This window comes from Penicillium maclennaniae (assembly GCF_028827695.1).
Source record: "Penicillium maclennaniae strain IBT 15551 chromosome Unknown utg000004l:1.0-3007600.0:1.0-3009580.0, whole genome shotgun sequence".
NCBI classification, from domain to species: domain Eukaryota; kingdom Fungi; phylum Ascomycota; class Eurotiomycetes; order Eurotiales; family Aspergillaceae; genus Penicillium; species Penicillium maclennaniae.
Genome location: NW_026623216.1, coordinates 1,943,742 through 1,967,615, shown reverse-complemented (window position 1 = coordinate 1,967,615; position 23,874 = coordinate 1,943,742). Strand labels below are relative to the sequence as shown.

At 52.7% G+C, this 23,874-nt stretch overlaps 6 protein-coding genes across 6 annotated transcripts; 2 read left to right on the top strand and 4 right to left on the bottom strand.

Moving 5' to 3' along the window:
- Positions 1–28: 28 nt before the first annotated feature.
- On the bottom strand, positions 29–2,146 carry N7477_004876 (uncharacterized protein; the record flags this gene model as incomplete). The annotated part of the gene is made up of 1 exon (XM_056966539.1): positions 29–2,146. The coding sequence occupies one exon, from the start codon at positions 2,144–2,146 to the stop codon at positions 29–31; it is 2,118 nt and encodes a 705-aa protein (XP_056823320.1).
- Positions 2,147–2,295: 149 nt separating this feature from the next.
- Positions 2,296–4,011, bottom strand: N7477_004875 (uncharacterized protein; the record flags this gene model as incomplete). The annotated part of the gene is made up of 1 exon (XM_056966538.1): positions 2,296–4,011. One exon carries the CDS (start codon positions 4,009–4,011, stop codon positions 2,296–2,298), a length of 1,716 nt encoding a protein of 571 aa, XP_056823319.1.
- A 240-nt stretch (positions 4,012–4,251) lies between these two features.
- Positions 4,252–10,498, bottom strand: lah (involucrin repeat protein; the record flags this gene model as incomplete). Its single annotated transcript, XM_056966537.1, has 4 exons — positions 4,252–4,639; positions 4,747–7,443; positions 7,583–9,406; positions 9,522–10,498. 4 exons carry the CDS (start codon positions 10,496–10,498, stop codon positions 4,252–4,254), a joined length of 5,886 nt encoding a protein of 1,961 aa, XP_056823318.1.
- A 901-nt stretch (positions 10,499–11,399) lies between these two features.
- N7477_004873 (short chain dehydrogenase/reductase family protein) lies at positions 11,400–12,491 on the bottom strand (the record flags this gene model as incomplete). Its single annotated transcript, XM_056966536.1, has 2 exons — positions 11,400–12,403; positions 12,455–12,491. The coding sequence occupies 2 exons, from the start codon at positions 12,489–12,491 to the stop codon at positions 11,400–11,402; spliced, it is 1,041 nt and encodes a 346-aa protein (XP_056823317.1).
- A 1,904-nt stretch (positions 12,492–14,395) lies between these two features.
- Positions 14,396–16,594, top strand: N7477_004872 (putative FAD monooxygenase; the record flags this gene model as incomplete). Its single annotated transcript, XM_056966535.1, has 4 exons — positions 14,396–14,533; positions 14,587–15,598; positions 15,646–15,882; positions 15,939–16,594. The coding sequence occupies 4 exons, from the start codon at positions 14,396–14,398 to the stop codon at positions 16,592–16,594; spliced, it is 2,043 nt and encodes a 680-aa protein (XP_056823316.1).
- A 979-nt stretch (positions 16,595–17,573) lies between these two features.
- N7477_004871 (uncharacterized protein) lies at positions 17,574–18,962 on the top strand (the record flags this gene model as incomplete). Its single annotated transcript, XM_056966534.1, has 1 exon — positions 17,574–18,962. One exon carries the CDS (start codon positions 17,574–17,576, stop codon positions 18,960–18,962), a length of 1,389 nt encoding a protein of 462 aa, XP_056823315.1.
- Positions 18,963–23,874: the final 4,912 nt, after the last annotated feature.

Sequence of the window (23,874 nt, the reverse complement as noted above, 5' to 3'; positions counted from 1 at the left end):
CTTTGCCTTGATAGCTTCGGGCTCCTCTTTAGAAACTGCAGACTCGATAGCCGGGGGGAGCTGTCTCCACGGCCGGAGCCGGAGTCAAGTCCCCTTCCTTGGGCTGATCGATGCTAAGGGGCTCAACCGTTCCTTCTTCAACCGGGATATCGGCTGGAGCCAACACGTCATTGACGGGCTCAACAGCTTCAGTCTCAGGAGTAGGAATAGGAACCTCCTCGTCAAGCGATTTCTCACTCTCGAGAGCAGTCTCAATGTCCTTAGGAGTCTGGATAGATGTGGGTTCGGAGATAACTGTAGCCTCAGCAGCAGGCGTCTCATCAGCGACAGAACTAATGCTCTGTTGCTTCTTCTTAGCTTTCTTGGCCTTCTTCTTCTCCGCAGCAGTCATAGGAACCTCTGGCCCAGTAGATACAGTTTCCGGTTCCTTCGAGACTTCAGGGTCTACCGCTTCGGACACTTTCTCAACGGCAGTAGCCGGAGTAAGGTCCTCCATAGGCTGGTCGGTGCCAAGGGGCTCAACCGTTCCTTCTTCTACTGGTACATCAGCTAGAGCCAACACGTCATTGACGGGCTCAATAGCTTCAGTCTCGGGAGTAGGGACGGGAACCTCTTCTGCAGCCGGTGTCTCAGCCTCTGAAATAGCTTCATTATCCTTCGGAGTCTCAACGAATCCAGCCTCGGTGCCAGGGGGCTCAACCGTTCCTTCTTCTACTGGCACATTAGCTAGAGCCAACACGTCATTGACGGGCTCAATAGCTTCAGTCTCAGGAGTAGGGACGGCAACCTCTTCTGCAGCCGGTGTCTCAGCCTCTGAAATAGCTTCATTATCCTTCGGAGTCTCAACGAATCCAGCCTCGGTGGTAGGAGGCTCATCAGCGATAGAGCTGATGGTCTGTTGCTTCTTTTTAGCTGCCTTCTTGGCTTTCCGCTTTTCGGCCGCTGTCATAAGAGCCTCAGGCTCAAGGGGGGCATCATCACTTGGAATCTCTCGCGGGGCTACAGCCGCTTCTTCTGCGGGCGCACCAACAGGGTCTTTGGCAAGGGCTTCTTCGTTGACATCTGGGACAGACATCGGGGCGAACCCTTCCTGCGGTTGCTCGGGCTCGACTGAAACCTCTTTGGTGTCCTCCTGAGGAGCCATTGCCATAGGCGTCTCTTTGGTAGCTGCAAGGCCTTCTGTGGTGATATCGACAGGCGCGACCTCGGGATCAACAGATGGCTTAGTGACCTCATCTGACTGGGTCGTAGATTGGGTCTCGACAGACTCCGACCCCGTAGGCTTCTCGTCGTCAGAAGTGGAAGAAAAATTCTGCTTAGACTTCTTCTTCTTGTCTTTCTTAGCCTTTTTCTTTTGGGCCGTGGTCATAGGAACCTCAGGCTCGACTTCAGGCTCTTCGGTAGTCTCGACAGCGGGAGCCTCTCCCATTTCCTGAGCAGGCTCAGTAGGCTCGATCGATTCCGTGGGAGCTACCGGTCCGGTGTCACCAGAACGGACAGACGCGAGTTTATTGACAGGAAGATGAGAGACATCTTTAGCCACAGGCTCTGTTTCAGAAGATAGCATCTCGCCACCAAGCAGGGAAGTTTGAGTGTTACTAGGCTCGTGAGGAGCTGATCCTTCAAGTTCGGAGGACTTGGAGACTTGCACTGGCTCGGGATCGGCTGACCCGGGCTCAGTTGAAATTCCTTCGTCGAAACCAAGAGACTGGCGCTTCTTCTTTACCTTCTTGGCCTTCTTCTTTTGCGCTGCGGTGAGAGGGATCTCAGGCTTGGCTATAGGGGCTTCCGTGCTTTCGGGAACTGTGTCAGATGGCAGGTCCTTGGGCTGGTCGGCCTGCTCCTCGACGGCTTCTTGGAAATTATCCTCTTCTGCCTGAATCTCATCACCCGCAGGAGTGGAAACAATTTCTTCCGATGTCCTGGCGGTCACCTCCAAGGCCTCAGGTTCTTCGCTGACTTCAGCAGGAGAAGGCCGAGACAAGTCGTGTTCTCGTACTTCGGGGACGGGCTCTTGAGGATCCTTGCTCACATCTTCAGCTTGAGGCGCTTCATTTGAAGGTGGTTCGGCAGTCTCCACAAGTTCGCGGGATTCGTGGAACTCGGGGTCATGTTGCTCACTTTGGGGGGTCTCCGGAACACTCATGTTCTGTGACACCTCACCTACCTGAACCGGGACATCTTCGACAACAGCAAGATCAGAAGGCTGAGTCACATCACCAACCTCCTCGATGGAAGAATTTTTCTTAACCTTCTTTTCTGCCGCTTCCTTGGCCTTCTTCTTTTCAGCGGCGGTCATGGGGACGTCAAGCTCAGCGGAAGCATCTCCAGTAAGCTCGGCTTGGGGCTCGTTGGCAACAGGCTCCACGGACTCAGAGTCCACAGGGCAGCAGCGACTTCGGGCTCAGATGCCCCCGCAGCTTCAGCGGTTCCAATGAGTTGCTCATGATTTTCGGTAAGCTCAGCGGGCAAAGACTCAGCTTCAACATTCCTAGAAACCTGAGTCTGCTCCATTGCAGGCACCGGTTGCACAACAACTGCGTCATCCAGACCAGGAGGAACAACTTTAGTCTCGAGGGAACGTTCCTCACCCTCGACAGCCTGTCCCTCAGAGGTCAATGGTTCAGAAGCCGCCTCGTTGGCCCTTTGAGATGGTCCCTTCTTCGCCTTCTTCTTCTTTTTCTTCTTAGAGGTTGATGTAGTCGTAACCTCTTCAAGCGGCTCCTCGGGCTGTGTTTGAGGCTCACCAGCTTCCGTCAGGTCAGGAACAAATTCCTTACTCAGGTCAACCTGAGGGTCCCGCTCTTCATCGGCAGTGCCAGGTTCGCCTAGTTCGCCACCGGATGCTGGCGTGGGAGCGCCTTCCTTGGAGACGGCTGCATTGACAATATCAGCGAATCCTCCGAATGGGCCACCTGGTGTTGGAGTATTTTGCTCGGGAGGCTCTGTGGATTCCTTTTCATCTGGAGCAGGCTTCTTGTCCTCCATGACAACAGCAGCGACGGCCGCGTCGACAACACCCGCGAAGCCGGGTCCGAAGTCGAATGATGATTTTTCTTGAGTGGGTGTACCAGCCTCATAATGAGAGTCGGCCAGTTGCAAGTCAGAATTTCTTGTCTGCTCATTGCCGTCACCGTCATTCAACTCCTTGGCTCCAATCACAGACCCCTCTGCGGAAGGGAGAGCCTCCATGGTAGGCGAGGGAGGTACATCTGGCAGCGAGCTAGGATCCTGAAGGAGTTCCGAAGGAGAATGGAATTCATAATGCTTTTCCTTCGTGGCGGCGTGGCCCTCTGCAGTGGGAGTAGCTTGCTGCGAGTCAAGTAGGTCGCCTTCGCCTTCTTCGTTGGCTCTTTCTGTTGAGATTGTCAGACCAGTTGGTCGACGTCGGTCAGACATGGAATGGCTGAAGTCGACTGCGTCCCAGCTTTGGATGGCGTCTTCGTCGTTGAGTGTTCGAAGGTCTTCCATTGATGGCGCTCGGGAGGACGTCTTGCTGGATGGGAGGGATGGCAATGGTTCACCGGGTTCCGCGGTCTCGCCCTTGGTTGCTCCATGACGCTCGACAAGCCACAGTGGACGGATCTCACGGGAGTTTCTGAACTCAACAGAGTTCAAACGGCGATGGCGAGGCTGGGTGGGTGAGCCAGGGGAGACAGTGGCTGCAGTGGGAGACCCAGTGGCAGGGACCGCCCGCGAAAGACCTGGGGATGTCGGGGGCCGACGGAAGTGTAGAGGTACAGCCGTAGGAGACTCAGTGACAGATCGGGCCATAGACGAACGACGTCCCCTTGGAGACTCGTCTCTTTCACGGACCGTCTCGGGCGACGATGGCCTGCTGAATGACCTCGGGGCTAGATCTAGGACTCGCTCAGCACCAGGGGCGGAAGTAGACCGGCTTCGAGACAGCTGGTGTAAAACCTGCCCTCCCAATGCTAGGCCAGCAGCCGCAGCTACTCCTTGTTCAAGCCCCGAAGCACCACTTTGGTCGCGCTCAGCCGCGGCTGGCATTTCGGGGCGATCCCCTAAAAAAGACTTGTCGCTGTCGTCATTATAATCGGAAGGTTTCGCGTCCTGGAAAACCCAGAAATGCTTAGTACAGTACTTCACTTGTTTTGGGTTATTGGTCTTTGTGCATTGGATAAGTCGGGGGTTGGAAGGTGAGACCATCCAGAAAACGGGAAAACTACATGGCACATAGCAGTGTACAGGAAGGCAGCAGCAACATGAACAATAAAGGAGATTCGAATATTATACCTTCTCAGATTCCCCACGTCTTCCCGAATCGACAATATCCTCGTACTTGTGTCGGCGTCGCTCTTCCTTCTTCTGTCTGCTGGATCTGTACTCCTCCAGGTTTGCATCACTGCGAGAACTGCGCATACTGCGGACGGATTCCTTGTCTGATCCATCATCACGCAGACTGTCTCCTCCACTGGAGCTGCGATGCTTCTTCTTGCGGCGGCGCCTTTCATCATCAACTCCAGCCTCGGACACGGCCTCTCGTGAGGGACGCTTGTCCACAGAGGAAGAGCGGGAGTTAGACCGGGAGCGAGCTGGTTCTGAGACACGCGAGCCAAAGAGACTCCTGAATAAACCACCAGAAGAGCTCTTTTCCTTCAGCTCCTTATCATCCTTGCTGCGCCGCTTCTCTCGTGTTTCGTCGAATTTGGCGGGGAAGAGGAGATGGATGCGGTGTCATCAAAGTCGCGTGATGATCTGGAACGATGCTTTCGCCGCTCGGACTTTTCGACATCATCAATTGAAGTGATCGCAGACCTGGCTTCATCGTCTACCGCCGAGAACGTATCACTGTCCCGCTTGGCGCGACGATGCTTGCGACGCTCAGATTTCTCGTCATCATCTGCATTAGTTATAGCGGATGCAGCATCATCGAAATCTCGGGACGACCTGGACCGATGTCTTCGGCGCTCGGACTTTCCGTCATCATCGAGCGGAGTGCTGGGAGATGTTTCCCGAGAAGATCTGGAAGAACGATGCTTACGACGCTCAGACTTTTCGTCATCCTCAAGAGTGGTTCTAGCGGATGCAGTATCCTCAAATTCACGCGATCTGGAGGAGCGATGTTTCCGGCGCTCAGATTGCTCAGTGTCCTCAAGTGGAGTGATAGGGCCCTTGGAATCATCAAACTTGGCGGGAGAAGATGCAACAGAAGCAGCATCGTCTAAGTCTCGCGATCTGGAGGAACGATGTTTGCGGCGCTCAGACTTCTCAACATCTTCAATTGAAGTGATAGCGGATCGGGCGTCGTCGTCAATGGCGAAGACATCACTTTCCTCCTTTGAGCGACGCTTTTGTGGCTTTTCTTCCTTGTCATCGATTTCATGGTCCTCAGCGGCGGGCGAGACAGCATCAACAGGGAAGTCGCGGGGGACATTATGAGACGACTCGCGAGGCAAATCACGAGCGAAGTCAACATCATTTCCGCTACGACGAGACTTCTTCGACTTGGTCTTGCTCTCGGATGCCCTCACAGGAGGAGCGGAGAAGACAGAGCGGTCGTCGTAGGGTTCGACCTCTCGTGAGTCGTTGAAATTATCAAAGCCACCAGGCATGGAGAGCACGTCATTCTCGGGAGAGCTAGGCATGCCGTGCTTTCCATTGAGCTGCTCAATGACCTCCTGGGCGATGGAGACCTCTCGACGTTTCGAGGAATCATTTTCTTTGCAGAACGACTCGGGCTCAGCGTAGAATGAATCCTTGTCAATAAATTGCTTGGGTACATCATCCTTGGACTTGGAGACATCAGGGCTCTCGATCTCGCCCTCAATGAAGCCATGGGGTTGTTCGGGTACCGGGGTCCACTTGGACGTTGGAGAAAATGTTCCTTCATCTTCTGATCCGGGAGGAGAAGTACGCTTGTGATACTTTGGGTCGTCAATCACAAAGGAGGGATCAAATCCAGCCGCTTCGGTTGCGGCAGCAACTGTGGCGGCAAACTCGATGTCGTCACCAAAGTCAGGATTGCTAGTCTCCTTTGACTTGGGGAGGTCCTTGGACTTTTCTTTCTCAGGGAAGTCGATGCTGATATCTTGGAAATCGTCAGGAGTGGGAGAGAACTCGGGTTCAGAGGATGAGGGGACATCGTATTCATGAGTTGAATGAGGTCCCCATGACACGCGGGACCCGGTTGTAGAGCGTTCACGTTTGGGTGACTCTTGGGGAGCTTCCCAGGGCTCTGAGCGAGGTTCTTTGCGGTGTTCCTCTCGGCGCTCTTCACGGACAACCTCCGAGGATTCATCCCGGCCCTTCTGAACAGGCGCTATAACAGGTGAAGCGGCACCGCGAACAGACCCATTAATACTGTGAGGAGGAGTAGGTTCAATGTAGTTAAGTCTTGGAACCGGCCACGGGAGATGTTCGCGATCTTCGTAAGGCTCAGGACCAAACTGGGGGAGATCAGTTGGTTCGTCCTTCGCCTCTTCCTTCTCGCGTTCACTTGCGGGAACAACCTCGATGATTTCAGGTTTGTCGCCGGACTCGTCAGAGCCGCGCCGGCGGGATTGCTCATTGGGGCTGTGCCGAACTTCTTCGGGCGCAAAGAACTCGGCGTAGTCGTCGTATACCTGGGCCGGACGAGGGCTGCGGCGAGGATGGGATTCCTCGCGGTAGTCCGTGTAGTCCACAGGCGGCTCAGGGGCCTCGACTGGCACCGAGACATCGGATTTCGAGACGATGGAAGATTCGGCCCGGCGCTCGGCACGACGTCGTTCACGGCGTCTTGAGCTGGCTTCAGACGCATCTTCCTCGTCTTTCTTGCTCTTATGGGAGATGATAGAGGTGGCAGCGGCAGCACCAATAGCCCCGATGGCGGCAGCTTCGACCCATTTGGAAGGATCCTTCTCCTTGTCGCTATCGCTTCGCCGCTTCTCATCATCTCTTTCCTTGCGACGACGTTCCCGTGTGCGCTCACGCTCACGTTCTTCTCGTTCCCGATCCACTTCGCGTTCATGTTCACGTTCTGCCCGTTCCCGTTCCCATTCCCGTTCCCGTTCTCGTTTCCGTTCGCGTTCGACTTCGCGTTCGAGTTCCTTACGTTCGCGTTCCTCTCGATCACGACGTTCGGACTCCAGTCGAGCCGATTCTTCTTCGCGATCAATTAACTGGACATGATCATCCCTGAAGTCCTCACGAGACTCCCTCTGACGACGTGTAAGACTGAGACGACGCTCGCGTTCTGCCTGCTCCTCCGTCAGGTTGAACGACACGGAAGCCTGGTCCTTGATAGTAGACCGGCGTTTTTGACTAAAGACAGAGCTCTCCTGAATGGGGAATACAGGAGAGGAGTTGCTTCGGCGCGGTTGGCGACGCTCAGGATAACTAACGCTGCCGGGGTTCCAGGACGCGTCACGAGATGCTTGGTGTGGATGTCCATTGCGGTCAAATTCGTTGGCAAATATGGGAGGAACTGCTGCCGGGTCACTGTACGCGGGAATAGATCCCGGTAGCCCCCCCCTGTGTGCGGTAAATAGCCTGGGAGACCGGGGTGACGGGTTGAGGCTGCTGTAGAGGGATGAGCCCAGGGCGCACGAGGGGTGTTTGTTCGTTTGAAATAACGGACGGAGTTGCCCTGCCAACATCGAAGCGGCCGGGATCTGATGTGGGAACAGGGTAGACTTGTTGAAGACTGCCAGCGCTACTTGAAGGACGGCTATCGCGGCGGCGGGCCACCGAGGCCAAAGCCGCACCTCCAAGAGCACCAGCGCCAGCGGCCAGAGCAGCCTTCCCATTAGAGGTCTTCTTGTCCTTCTTCTTTTGCTTCTTCTTGCCCCAGCCCCAGCCCCATCCTCCGCTGCTGGATTCGGAGCTGGAATTACTACTACTAGCACCGAAGGCGAGAGCGGAGTTGGCACTAGAGGAAGAATGGTCATCCGAGTCGGCATCTATCCATTCGTCGTCTTCGTTGGCAGAGGTACCATAATCAGAGTGACGAGATCGGGATTCTCTGGCGGTAAGAATCTGACCTGTGCTCCGACTGCGACCATGAGAATTTGCAGCAGCAAGAGCAGTCGCTGTGGCGCCCAGGCCCAGAAGCGCTGCATCCACATCTTCTGGCTTCTTGCCCTTTCTCTGCTTCTTCAATTTATTAGGAGGCTTCTTGGAAAACCCGTCGCCAAAGGCGAGATCATTGTCAAGCGAGGATGAAGATGAACTGCGGAATGAGAAGAAGCTCTTTGACCGCTTGGCACGTGTATTCCTGCGGTTCTCGGAGGAAGAAGTAAAGAAGGAGGTAAACCCTCCAACGGACTTGGCAGCGGGCCGGGATACATCAACAAATGATGAGCTAGATGAAGAATCCTTCCGGCGTTGAACCCGTGAGGTAGATCGACTTCGGTCTCGTTGTTGCTTCGAGACTGCTAGCGCGGCTCCACCCACTGCCGCGCCTAAGGCTGCCTCCTTCATGAACGATGAATGGCGAGATCGAGAGGAAGATTGGGAGCGATTGCGTTGAGAGTGCTTGTCCTCATAATAATATTCTCGTGGCGAGTTTCGTCTAGAGCGACGAACAAGCCCACGCGAGGTATAGCTCGTCGTCTCATCGTGGGACGATGTACGCTCTCCAGAGGGCCGGCCTGAGCGGACACTGTAAGAGTCATCAAAGTCTTTGCCAGCAAATATGGACTTCGCGGCATAGCCAGTAAGCACACCCGGAAGCCACGACGACGACTTTTTGGACTTCTTGCGCCGACCTCTCTCGTCTTCTGACGAATGGTATCGACTGAGCTTGTTCACCCTCGAGTTGCTACTACTGCTGTATCGGTCGGAGGAATGACGGCGCGCATGGTAATTATGCTTGCGGGGCGCGTTGAGGGAGGTGCTTTGAGGGTCAAAGCAATACCTGCACACGCCGATAGTCTCGGTATAATCTTCAAATCGGCCAACACCCTCTGGATCACGCCAGAAGTCCACGAACTTGGTCAGAGGACCACGCTGGCGGTGCTGCATAGCGAGAGCACCGGCTCCCACTGCCTGTGGGTAGTAGCCAGGGCCATGATGAGCAACGTGCTGCGCGTAGGTTGGCCCCGCATAGCCTGCATCTCCATTGGCGGTCGTCACGTTATTGCTACCAGATGCATAGGGCGGCAAACCAAATTGGGATGATTCTTCGTAATTCTGGACGTTGTAATGCGGGTGTTGCGCAGGGTTCTCGGGGTGATCATGGTGATCATGGTGATCATGATGGCTGAGCATGTAGCCCGCCGCTGCGCCAGCTGCTGCAACACCAATGCCAGTACCAACACCATAATAATGAGGAGGTTTGCTTGAACTAGGGGGGCTTGTTTGAGCCGGAAGGCCTGTTGGCTGCTGGAGGCTTGCTAGAACTGGGGACAGCTCCTTGTGAGTATGAATGCGATTGATATTCGTTTGTCGATGAATAATGCGACTCATCATGAGCCATTATACTTCCAATACCATATGTGGCGGCTCCCGCCGCTGCAGCAGCAGGAATGGAAATTGAAGAGGAAAGCTTGCTAGGTTTTGATGGCTTCGATGATGACGGCTTGCTGGTCTTCCCAGGCTTTGGGGGCTTGGAAGATGACCCAGATGGCGGGTTACTGGCCGAATGAATGGGTGTCGCATCGTCAAAGTACGCGGCTGCCGCACCAATCTGACCAAGACTACTCGGCTCGGGAGGGGGGTTGACCGACGGCGATGCCGCCATCAGATGTTCCTGGCTGTTCACGAGTGGCTTTTGCGGTCGCACACCCGGTTGCTCTGAAACAGATTGGCCTTGGTCTCCGTAGTAGTCCGCCGCGGCCCCGGCAGGATGGTAAGGTAGGTAAGGCTCCGCGGTACCAGTAGGGAACTGACCAGGGAACTGTTGTGGCACGTGGGGATCATAAAGGGATGGCGCCGAAGTGTGAGGCGGGGAAAAATTCGGTGCTATCGAATTATCGTACTGCATAGGGAATTGCGAAAAGCCCGGGGCCGCAATGTCGGCGGCAAACTGGGCGCCTGGAGCACTGGGCGGCATGGAGGTGGAGACGGGCGGCATGTAGTGATCTCCAGACTGCGTGCGCCTGCGCTCGCGACGGTCGCGCTCGCCGCGCTCACGTTCCCAGTCATCATCAAGCTCGTCTGCGGTACTTCGACGGCTCTTCCTCTTGTCGCGATCTCGGCTCTCCGATCGGTCTCGTTCGCGGCGGCGAGACCGAACACTATCCCGGTCGCTATCTCTGCGCTTTGGTGTTCGCTCAACGATGGCAGTGTAGGGGTCGATTGGGTCGGGCTCGGCCGTCACATAGGTGGATGCGACGGACTCGCCGGCCACACTCGCGGGTCCGCGCCTGCTGCTCGAAGCCGAGGGCTCGTAGGCCGACAAGTCACCCAAGCCGCGGTCACGGTCGTCACCCCGTGAAGATTTGCGGCTATGTGAAGACTTGGAATCGGTCTTGCGACGGCTCTTTGAGCTGGAACTGGTAGTGCTGCGGACGTCCGAGGACGACCGGACCCCGCCCATGAGGGCCTTGAACATGGTGGGCAAAGAATTAGAGGAATGCCCCGGCAGAACAGGCCACCATGTGGAAGATGAGGAATGTGTGAGGGGAGGGTAGGGCGTAGAGATCGGAATGTAGATGATAGGAAAGCGTTGTTATGTTTGTTTGGGGGAGTAAACAACGGAGCCGAACCGTGGATCTTCGTCCGAAGCGGAGCCTTTGGGCTGAACTGGTTGCTCCAGACGATCGGGTCCCCCGACTTCCCGTTTTGAGTTGATCACGATCTCAGTTTCGGATTGAATCAATGATTGATGACTGAAATGACACTTTGCAACGTGCAGGAAGTCAACTCAGCACTGCAGACAAAATCTGCGTGAAAAAGAGAGTGGCACAGGATGAGCTGTTCAGCAAGTGGAGCCAATCGAAGTCGCGGTGAAGGCCGTGCACGTGCCACCAAATTGACGGGGCTGGCGATTTCGTCACTTTCTCAAATCAGAGCGGTGTTTTTACTTGGGATTCATCACTATGGAGTCGGACAATACCAATGGGATGTCTCGCAGGTGGTACAATAGTGCTCTAGCAATTGAATGTATTGAAATTTACCCTGTTGTGTTTACTCAAGTTGGAAATGTGCTGGGCTTGGGTTACCCTCAGCTGAGCCACGCAGAGAATATATAACGCCCAAAGTCAGTCCAATCATAGAAAACAAACTAGGAAGTCGGCAAGGAAAGCCTTGCGACGGCCCGACCGAGAAGTTATATGATATGGCATGTCATCAGTAGGCGGCCCTGATTCATTCTGTCGGATCGAAAGAGCACTCGACACGAATGGTAGTATCCATGCGTCTTGAATTTTCTACTCGGGAGGGCTGCGCTCAGCTAAGTGATCACTCGCAAATACCACAATAGGAAATTGTTCTCAAAAGAACACACTCGGATGCTAATCTGCACGCATGAGACGCTCAAGCCGACACCGTAGCGAATGTTGGAACCAAAGAGGATACCCGCGGAGACGCTGCGCGATCCACCCAGCGAAAGTGGGCACCAGGACGTGACCGCTCTCCCCGGTAAGCACCTGACTAACAATGGCCTCTGCGACCGTCTCTGGCCACAACAGAGGATTCGCGAAAGTATCCTCGGGGGTCAGATTTTTGATGAGCGCCGTGCGCGTGAACCCCTGCGTCACCAAGACAGCGCGGACCTTCGGCGCCTGGTACCGGGTAACAAGCTCGGCGGCAAGTCCCTCGTGAAAAGCAATAGCTGCCGCTTTGCTGGCCGAGTAATCGACCATGTTCGGGGACACAGCGTATGCTGCTTGCGAGGCGATAGTCACTACCATTCCGTGGTTGCGGGCGATCATGTCCGGAAGGAATTCCTGTGCGAGCCAGTAGTGGGCGAAAGTGTTGACTTCGAACATGCGTCGTGTTTGTTCGGGGGTGGTGCCGAGGATGGTTTTGCCGGTGCAGATGCCTGCGTTGTTGATGAGGATGGTGGGACGTCCGAAGGATGCGCGGATAGATTGTGCGGCAGAGGCGATATCATCAACCGAGGTGATATCGCATTGATAGAAACGGACGCTGTTGGGTAGGGTGTCTGATGGCGGCGAGATATCCAGGATGGCTACTTTGACGCCGCGATCGCCGAGCAATTGGGCGACCTGCCGGCCAATGCCGTTGCTGCCACCAGTCAGAACAACGATCTCTCGGTTCCAGTTATACTGGTCTCTGTAGCCGTTGTTGATCGTCCAGCGATCTACCCACGCGCCGAGTCGACCGAGGACTGCTAGTAACGCGAATGTCCTGAGTACCTTCAGCGCATGGGGTCGCGACTCGAGGAGTTCACGTCCCCTCACTGTGTATTTAGCCAGAGCCAGCAGAGGAACTACCTTCCAAGGATCTAGGAATGTGCGCGAGATGAATTTGCCCACCACATCGGCCGTAAATCCTATTCCAACATGTCAGCCGCTGCATGCTCCAACCTCGTGGATCCGCTTACCTTCTTTGGAAGGCCATTTGTTTATCGGAGATACCATGGTTGAGGAACTGCAACTGTCCAGTGCGACCCGAGAAGTATTCACGGGATGTTTACATCAATGAGAGCCAGCTTTAAGCTGAAAGCCGCGATGTGTAGGCCAGTTCAAGCAAACTCCTGATCTACGGTGTGACTTGGTCTACATTATGCGGGGAAGCCGAGGTCCGCGCACAAAAGTGCATTTGATTCTGCATTGACCCAGCATAACCAGCCTGCGGCTCACTCGTACGCTCAGACTGCTGGGAAAATGAGATACGCTTATCCTTATGTACAGGACCCACTTCCCCAGATGCGGATAAAGTAGCCGTAGCTGCAGATGTGCCATCCCGGCACTGAGGTGATATCGGCAAATTTCACTGATCCGGAGGCAAAGGTCAACTTACTTGCTGTTGCTCAGCGACTCTGGCTTGTTGTGACATTGGATCTCCAGATAGTCTCGTCACATGCTACCATGAGTCTAGGGCATCTTTGATTGTTGATCAAAGCCGGATTGACCCACCCGGCTGACTCTGGTCTTGTGCTTATATCTCCAATGCCTATGTTTCTGTCTATGCCTTCTATAAAATCTCAAGCGACCGATATTATAATATAGATAAATTAGCATACACCCTTGATCTTCCAGTGTCAAACGCTCGTTGTAGACCTCTTGATGTGCCTTTGTCCAAGGTGTCCCTTAGCATGACTTCGAATCTCAAAATGATGCGTCTTGAATACATGAATCGGCTGTAGATGAGTCTTTGATTATTCGATGTCTTTCACCTTTGTTTTATACCCTTGGTGTAGCTGCTAGAGCGTACGTACCAGAACATACCATCCGAAAGTGCCCCCTCAACTCTCAACTATGCAGCTCGTATTTCGCAAAAATGCCAAAAAGATGTTGACTGATAACATTGAACTAGATACACCTCAATTTGATTCAGGAAACGGGATCACAACCCTAAGATCGCCTCAATGAAAGACCAACAGCCAACCCAAGCACCACAACAGGCACCACAACCTTGAGCCCATTAACCCAAATCAATCTTGTCCTCGGTCGCCATCCCATCATGCTCCCTAGCATCATTTTATCTAGGAAATGGCACCTCTGGAACATCCACTCCCAAGAAATCACACAGCGGCTCCCACCCATCGCAACTCAATACTTAAGCCTCTGCTCTGCCGGCACCCCAGCCCTCACATCAGAATAGTACCTCTCATACACAGTCTTTGAATTCTCCAAAACCTCAGCCCGACTTCGCACCCTAAGGAATCCAAAATGGATCTTTCGGATCGCCTGCACGGCCGGAACACCCATCAAGTATAACCCCAGGAACCCATTGATAGTCGACACAGGCTGAAGCACCACACGGTCGTGGATCTCCGTCTCGAAACTCGGTCGACTTTGGCTTCTGGGTAGGCCTTGATGAGCTCCCGCGCGAAAGGAGATGCGAGGTCCGTCACGGCATCATATCCGCCCCACAATGCATCCCAGTCGGAGCGAGTGCTACAAGTGTCATACTCTACTCTCAGAAGTGCGCAGTCTTTCCAGAATATGAGGGCTCCAAGAAGCCCTCGAAACCCTCGGCTATCAATTGGTGTAGTTCACGTCGGAAAACTCCCTGCGGCATCGGGATCATCGGGAATTTTACCCTTCCGACCGGAAGCTTCCCTAGGTCCCGTATTCCGAAGGTCCTACACGATGCGAGGGAAACGGGTGCTCTGTTGGCCTATCGTAAGAAGGCATTTCTAAGGATAATCATTTGCGGGGTACGGGGTAGACGTCATCCCCACATGAACGCCGACTGGTTCAACCCACATGGACCGACAATATTCCGATAGTAAAGATGGCTCGAGTACCTATATAAGATGTCTTAGTAGATCCATAAAGATCTGTCTACTGTTCTATATAATCTCTCAATATACACCATGACTGGAACTTCCCCAACCAAAGAGGACCACGTTGATGTCCTCATCGTAGGTGCTGGACCTGCCGGTCTCATGTTATCGACCTGGCTGAGTCGCTGCGGTGTGAAGACCCGCGTCGTTGACAAGCGTGGTACCAAGGTACATCGATCAAAATCACCACAGAAATTGAATACGTATTGACAATCACGCAGATCTTTAACGGACAAGCCGATGGTCTGCAATGCCGCACTCTGGAGATCTTCGACTCCTTCGATTTCGCCCACCGGGCTTGGCGCGAATCAAACCACATGATCGAGATCTGTCTCTGGAATCCAGATGAGAATGGCATCATTCGACGATCTGGTCGCATTCCCGACACCATTCCCGGAATTAGTCGGTTCCAGCAGGTTGTCTTGCACCAAGGTCGTATCGAGCGATTCTTCCTGGATGCAATGAAAGAACACGGCGACCTGACTGTTGAACGCGGTGTTCTCCCCGTGTCTTTTAAGTTTGACGAGACCAAAGCAGGAGATTTCAATGAATACCCTATCAGTGTGGAGCTTCGTACGCTCTCCGATCAGGAGTCCACACCCTCGCAACGCCAACAACATCACAAATCCGCCGATGGCCAGGAAGAAATCCTTGAGGACGGGCTGTTCCGAAGTAACTTAGTCGCCGATGATACAGATGACTTGATCCGATCGGCTGAAAACACCACAAATCAGAAAGAGCTGATTAAAGCCAAATTCATGGTCGGATGTGATGGTGCCCATTCCTGGGTCCGAAACCAGGTCGGCTTCAAGCTAGAAGGTGACTCGACTGATTATATTTGGGGCGTGCTTGACATTATTCCCATCACCGATTTTCCCGACATCAGGCATCGATGTGCGATTCACTCAGCCAGTGAGGGGAGCGTTATGGTAATCCCGCGAGAGAACAAGCTCGTTCGACTGTATATCCAACTACAGGCGACAGACTACAACAAGACTGGAAGCAAAGTGGACAGGTCATGGATCACTCCCAGTATTATTCTACAATCCGCCCAGCGTATCATGCACCCTTATAAGCTGGATTACACTTACTGTGACTGGTGGACGGCGTACCAGATTGGGCAACGGGTCGGTAACAATTTTTCGTTGCAGGAAAGGGTTTTCTTGGCTGGAGATGCTGTCCATACGCACTCACCAAAGGCTGGACAGGGGATGAATGTTAGCATGCAAGATAGTAAGCACTCTACTCATTGATTCTGAACTAGGGACTGACGCGACTAGCCTACAATCTTGGATGGAAGCTCGCGCATGTGATCAAAGGGTATAGCCAAGGATCGATTCTGAAGACTTATGAGTCCGAGAGAAAGCAGATCGCGCAGGATTTGATTACGTTCGATCGTCGCTTCTCGAGACTTTTCTCGGGCCGTCCGGCTAAGAATATCATGGATGAGGAGGGGGTTAGCATGGAAGAGTTTCAAAACGCGTTTGAGAAAGGCAACGAGTTTGCAAGTGGCATAGGTAAGCTTTTTACTATTCAGGACCTGCTCCCCTCAGTACTGACTTTCAGTATTTAGCGGTGAATTACGGTGGTAGTCAACTTGTTGCGAAAGAAGGCAAGATCAGCAGCAAACCACTGCTAGCAACAAAGATCGACATTGGGAAACGCATGCCGAGCTTCAAGGTGTTGAATCACGCCGATGCGCGACCGTGGCATCTCCAAGAACTCTTGAAAAGCAATGGTCGCTGGAGAGTCATTGTGTTCCCAGGGCGACTGACCGAGCCATCCAACATGCAGCGCATGCGGAGCTTAGGCAAACAGCTTGAGGCACCCGATTCGTTTATTCATCGTTACACACCGCCCGGGCAATCCATCGACAGCGTGATCGAAGTTTTGACAGTTCATTGTGGACCGCGCGCGGATATCGAGCTTCTGGAACTCCCTAACGCGTTCCATCCCTATCATAGCGATCTTGGATGGGATTATTGGAAAGTTTACGTGGACGAGGAGTCTTATCATGAAGGGCATGGGCAGGCGTATGCCAATTATGGTATTGACCCGAGCCGTGGCGCTAGTGTCATTGTTCGTCCGGACCAGTATGTCAGTTGGGTTGGTGAGGTGGATGAATATCAGGAGATGTCGCAGTTCTTTTCTGGGTTTATGATACAACAGGCTGCTGGGCAGGGCACGATTGACGGCCTGAATGCACCACTTGCGACTACACGACTATAAGTTGGGATCCATTTCAATCAAAGTCTATTTTGTATCAGTTTCAAATAAAGATTTTACCGTCGCTTCCTGATTGAATATATGTCGTCATCTCTGGTATGGTGTGTTTGATCTGATCGACCAGTGGGGAAGGAAAGGCCTTGGAGTTATAAACCCTCTCTCTCTCCAATGTGATAGCTTGCGCACTCATGATCTCTCAAATTTACGAGTCGGAATAGATGGTATGATCTAATTTATCTCTGGTCGTACCGTGGACGAGAAGACGTGTGGGACAGTGTGGCATTTATGATCGATCGATCAACGGTACCCCACCACACGCCACTTTGGCCACGTGAAATCAATCCTTCTATCAAGTGGATGGATTTCTACAGGAATGGGGCGATTCTCCCAGTGGACGTGAGATCAGGGCGTTTCTTCAGGTCTCGGAGGGAAAGTCAGGTGACACTCATCTCTAACGGCGCGCACAGGCGGACAAGGGGTAAGATGTGATGGATCGTGGGCGTAATGTCGCACCACTCGTCTCAATTCTGCCCTTTTCGTTTAGCCCCAAGCGGGGATGATTAATTCTGAATGTTGGGATGGGTTACTATTGGATCGGAGAGTTGTGTGAGACTAAGCGCTTGCCACCAAGTTGCCCATCTCTCTCACACGGTGGAAGCGCCGGCTCCAACATGAAACGGCGAGCATACGGCCCCTGAAAGTCGGGGTGTAGATGGCAAGTGGTATAAGACATCTTGGCTGCAGTCTGACGTGATGGCTCTGTTTCTTCCTTTTGGCCCCAAAAGGAAATTCATCAAACAAGCTGGGAAGATTCCATGATGAGTGTGTGCGAAGAACGCGTGACGGCCTTCAATGGTTGTTGATCTCTCACTTGTTTCCCCCCTCAACTCTACTTGCGTGGATCACACCGTATTGACCTCAAGTCCAACTCCTTCTTCGAGTCCACTTCTGTCGTCGAATGCCGCCTATGGGCGCGGTCGTCATGTCAAATACAACTGGGGCTGCGATGCAGTCGCGGGAGGTTGCCCTTGCTCAGGTAGCGCGCGTCATGGTCACCTCGGTCGTGACAGAGACTGTACGGCCGACTTGGGTATTCACGGAATCGGTTATTATCTATGAGAATCCGTCAACAGAGGATGCTTCTCACCCGAAGACCGCGACAAGTGACGCTGAACCTACCGAAACGTCTCAGCTACAGACCAGCATGCAGTCTCGACAAATAGATACTGCACTCCCAACTCCTGTTTCCACGATTGTGCCGGCTCAGGGACCGGCCACTGTTCGTACCATGGAAAATACCGCTTCTCACACTGAAGCCTGGGCGGGCTTCCAGGGGCCTTTGACCATTCAGACCACCTGGAACTCTGTGTCGACTTTATCCATCTCGTCGGAGGCTCCGAGTCCATCTAGCCCGGGGTCATCACTGTCGCCAACTTTGCTGACTAGCTCGCTTAGTGTACGATCGAGTGTACTATTGAGCACGTCACCGAGTACATCGACAAGCACAACAGTCAGCAAGATGTGGGCAAGCTCCTCTTCGGCTACAAAGCCGTCCTCTCCATCTTACTATCCAACACAAACGCCTTTGACCAGCCTAGGATCTGATAGCTCAGCATCAACCTCATCGTCTAGCACATCTCGTCATCACTCTTTGAGTACGGGCACGATCGTTGGCAGTATTATTGGTGGAGCAGTCATCGTGGCCCTTGGGATCCTGGCATGCATTCTCTTTTCCCGTCGCAAAAGAGCACTATCGCATGGAAGACAAGCCAGCAGACAGAGACTGTTACGAACAAGCGGATCCATGAGCTCAATCGAAGGACCCCACCGACGACGGTCCTCGCAACCTTCGCCAGTCGCTCCGTCTACAGGCATGACCCCCGCGCCGATCTTCCATCAGCGCAGATATTCAAATCCACTAGACAACCGCCCCAGCCCACCTTTCGGTCTTTCATATCCGAACTCGTCACACGACAGAGCATATCCCTACGGCGAGCCATCGAATAGCCCGCACGTCGACCCATTCGCAGACCCGGAGGATAACCCCATGAGCCGGGCCCTCGATCGCCGCCTCTCACCCATCATCGAAATCTCCCCACCAAGCCGCACAGCGTCCATTTACTCCCGATCCTCATGGGAAGCAGGTCCCAAAGTGGTCCAAAGCCGCGACTCTTGCCGATCTTCTCCATACAGTTGCACCGGAGCCACTCAGAGTACGCTCACCCTCGAGACACTTGGAAGTGGTTCCCGATGCCTGGACAGGCCCAAAAGTGTTTCCCGACGAAGCGACCCATTCGATTTGGAGCCGCCTCCGAGTATTCTCCAAAGGCCTCTTCATGGGGCGCATCATGCCAACCGCTGGGGTGAATGACTCTGAGCTTTTTTTTTTTGTATTCTTGTCCTCACGCGCTGCATACCCAACTGGTTCCCGGCGTCTCTTGTTCGTTCCCTCTGCGATACCCGGCTCATCTTACATTCACGATTGTTTACGATTGAACGACATACATGAAATTGTATCTAACTACTTTTAATGGGGACTCTATGTACGAGTAAACTGCGGCTAGGTTTCGGAGTCACCAGGAGTTTGCTCAAAATGCATTTATTATTATTCACCTATCACACATTACCTCTCTTTAAGTCGAGAGCTACATTAATCCCTTCAGTAGCCGCATTGACTTCTTTTGTCAAATCTGTCAGTCTATCTGACCCATTTTTCTCATCTCGACATAGAGTCTTCCACACCAAAAGGTTTAAAAACATAACTAATATGATTAATTGATATGAAGCGACAATATATTGCCATTAGAAGTGGTGTTTTTCCGTTTTAGTCTTTGACATTGATATCAGCTTCGGCCTTGATGAGCATCTCTGCCATTGTCCGGGACTTCCGCTGGATAGTCCAGTGGAGTGGTGTTCCCATTCTATTGTCTTGAGTGGATGAATTGGCCCTGCATCAATGAGCTTGGAGAATATCCTCGGTACCCATGCTTACGGTCTGGCCTCACAGCCAAAGCCCAGATGTGTATGATCCCATGAGTCAACACTTTGTCCAGAAGGAATCGACTCCCATAGCTGACAAATCCAGCTCCAAGATAGCTGGAGAGCAACATGTTCTCGCGGATTCACGATGCACATGCAGTACAGGTGCAGTTAACTCAAAGTACACAGAGAAGGCTACAGTCGAGTTGGAAGGAAACACCAGGAGTCTGTGCGTAAATGTTTGATTGTTGATTTATGTTTGATGATGAAACGAAGGAGGATGTGAAGCTTGAGTAAGCTCTTCCATCACAAGTTGTTGACTCTCTTCAGATGGCTGCTAGCTATGTATAGTTGTTCCTATTATCTAGTTGTACGCTCGGTTTGCTCTCTGCTTTCTTTCTTTCTTTCTGTCTTTCTTTCTGTCTTTCTTTCTGTCTTTCTTTCTGTCTGCTTCTGCTTATTGCGGCGGACTCTGTAGCTCCCTGCTAGGGCTGGCGGGATCTTTACGATCCAGTCTACCGCGAGACGCTACCGGGCAAGACAGATTTGAATTGCAAATATCATATCAATATACAAGACTTGCTTTTTCGAGCAACCGTTGTAGCCTTACGACATCATCGCTCACCCCAAGTACTGCCGCGCAGTAGAACAGCATACCTGCTATTTTCCGAAGTATTCAACTCAACTAGACAAAAGTACCTTTCATGTAAGATTCATATCGTCTATGACACCGTAAGAGTACATACATACACTGTTATCACGCAGAGAAAACAACGAACGCGAGCGCCATGCAACCTCATCACTATCACTCTCCACTCCAGAAACATAAGACCAAAAGTACTAAAGACACGTTCCATCTCCAGCCCCGAATCGCCATAGTAGTCATCATAGCGCCCACCAAGTGACGCGATTCCCCAATAATAACGAAGCCCACCGACGCACAAACGCCGAAATATGCACCTGTATCGCCGTAAAGAAAGGACCATGAAACCTTGACCTACGAACATAAGTACCGCCGCGCCGGACATGTTCGGGTACCACGCCAAATGATCTCACGACTCAGATGTACCCGACCCAGAACAGCGGGAGAAAATGTGATCGATCAAGCGTGATCTACGGACCCAGTACCAGAAAATGGCCCAGCTGTGGAGGCGCGGTTCCAAGAGTGTACTAGAGCCGCGCATGGCCCCCGTTGGAGAACTAATTTTCCGACAACGTACAAGGTCAAGGCTAGGAATGAAAATGGACGTACTCGAGTCATTTCGAAGCTACCGGACTTATGTTCCATCCGTTATGCGACAGAACGTCGCTGCTTTATCTAACTTCCTACAGCGTACTACGGGGAGATCGCGGATTACCGCTCGGGCGTGTGGGGCATGTTGCAAGAACGGAAGCGACGTCTCCCCCCGGAACTTTCCAGCGTACGGGGTTTCGCTTATCGTACGGCTTGGGCCTCCGTGACTCCCGGTCAGCTTCTTGGGTCCCGAGCTTGTGGGCGAGGAGGGGTTGGTATGAACCCTGTTTTGGATGTTGCAATATGGAAATTGATCCAGAAATATACATCCTGGATCTCTGGTGCAAAAAGTTTTAGAGTTTGTTGATATATTGGGATCTCAACGGATCGTGAGGGGACATGTCAAATAGTGAACCTGGGAAGGTCTGGTGTTAGCTCTCAACATGGATAGTGCGCTTGAGATTCGGTCATTGCTTCCCAAAGGTGATGAAATCTAGAACAGGATAGTCATCCGGCCTGAATATGCGCAAGATAGCCATGGATGGAGATGTATTTCGATAAATCGAGCTTGGGATCTAGTTTGCTCCCTCCTGGTTGAACATTGCTTTTCTTGGAAGCCTTTGAAGCAATTAAACCAGAACAATCGCCTCCTGCAACGGAATCAACAAAGTAATGTTTGCGGCACTGGACATGGTCACCCCGTCTGGGAAGTTCAGATGCCACCAACCGAGGTCTACGCATGGCTATCACCTCAAATCAGCACACCGGACCAACTACCTCGTTCAGAGACTGAGTATTTGAAATTTCCTTTCTAGCTCAAACCAGAATTATTCGGCGGTAACTATTCAGGGGGTATGGACTCAATAGCCGCTGCCTTGTTTAACTATCACGAGGTAGAAGGCGAACGTAGTTTACAGCGCTAGAGCTCGCGCGATGACCGAGAGTACTTTCTCATCACTTTCCCGAGACGCCCTGTGGCGCAGAGCCTTTGAGGTTGACAACGGGGACCTCGGGGACCTGGAAAACCCGCAATGGGAAAAGTACGTACTTTTGCGTACATCCTCAACTCCGTCCCTAGAGTTTTCGGAGGTCAAAACTGTGGAGGAGAAATCAACTCTGAGGGTGGGGGGGTGAAACACAGACCGAAACACACCGAGAATCAGCCGGGTGAAAGATCTGAATCGCAAAGATGCAGCTGGCTCCTTCGAGAAGGGGATTCTTTGCAGCTGGAGATGCAAGTGTTGAGCAAGCAATGACGTGCGTGCATCTGCGCCAGTTCCTGAAGATGGGCAGGAATGTGGGTGCAACTGTTCTTAGTGTGTCCGCGGCCTCGATTTGACTTTTTTTTCGCTGCTCTCCACTTGGGATCCTCCCACTGGGATCAGGGACGAGGCACTTGAAAAATATTGAAAAAGTCTGATTTTTGAATTTCTACACCGCAGGATGGGCGAGGGGTTATGTTTCGGTTCAATCTGCGCAAAGACTGCTAAGGTCTGGTTGGAATAGACCGATAGTGACGGTATGTCGTAATCCCGCGTTTAGAGAATCTGCAAGATCTCGAAGGTTGTGGATTTTCCTTGCATTGAGAACAGACCAGCCGTTCCTGTGAGCCTAAAAGTGGGTGTTTGCTTCCCCCTACCAGGGCCTGGGATCAAGGGGTGGCTCCAGCGTAAGGAGGCTCTTAGACACGCAAAATGCTCACTTGGCGATGAAAGAAGGAGGATCGCCATAAGTGACCAAGTCATCAGAATTGGAGTGGCATTATGACCGACAATCATACTAGATCCTAAACAAGATGAGTCCTAGTGAAACGATCCTGAAAATCAGTTCGAACCACATGGGACAAGAACCCACGTGGACGGCCCGAACGTTGCTGGGGTAGCATCATCGCCGTGCGAGGGGTCAGTTTTCACGGTCGCTGAACTGGTGGCAGGGGCCTCCAACTAAACAGCAAGTGCAAATGGAGCGAACCAAACAGCGCTCGCGAGGACCTGTGCAGTGCGATGTGTAGACCATACATCACATTTCGGCAGGGCCGAGACTGTGTTGCAGCAGGCAACACGAGAACTGTGCGGACATACAGTGAAAACACTAAGACTGAAGACCAAGAGATGATCTAGCTTACAAGTTTGTCAAGAGTGGACAGTCCAAGACCATGGGAATGGACCCCGGGGGGAACGGCCGATCCCGCTGTCACGAAGCTGAGCTCGCGTTCGAGGATCATTTGTGCCACTGACACTCTCTTTTTTTCAGCTGATCCTGATATTTCCGATTTGGTCGGTCTGCACAAATCAGAACCGGCCATCGCCGATGCTTTTTTGATACTGTCCAATACGCGCTATGAACTCGTCATTGGAATTATGGGCGCAACCATTAGACAGCGCACATTGGCCCGTCACGTCATGCCACAACGCTGGTATCTCCGACGTGAATGTGAATGGCCCCAGCATTCTCCATGGCCACACGGAGATTCCTCCTCCGATCAGCACTTAGACGGCGCCCTAACAGCGCGACACGCCCCCCGTGACAATCCCCTTGATTCGCCAGCGTGAAACACGGAGCTATTGTCCCACTGTAACTCATCGTCGAGGTACGAGGGGTACGAGGGGTACGAGGGGCATCATATCTATGTTACCTACGCAGGACTTTGGTGCATTCCAAGCCATGATGCGAGTCAGAAATCCTAAGGTGGCTTCGCGAAAACGAACCCCCTCGAAGTCTCTACATCATCCGCCACAGCCACAGAGATTTAAACAAAAGCAAAATGCAAAATATTCGTCGCGTGTCTCGAAGGCGCTGACGCGAGGATATTGAGACCTACCGCTCGCGGGCAATGCAGATGATCCTCCCTACAGTATATCAACTCATGCGGCTGTCCCGCATCAGTAATCAGTAACTCGTACATAGTAACCAGACTCCAACCAGGGAGGAAGGCCCGATTTCCAGATACGCGACACATTCCAGTCTCATGAACCTCCGACCCACATATCAATCACGTATTCGAAGCATTGAAGCTCACCTGCATGTTCAAAAAAAACAGGTATAGGCTCTGCTCAGAGCCAACTGGCTA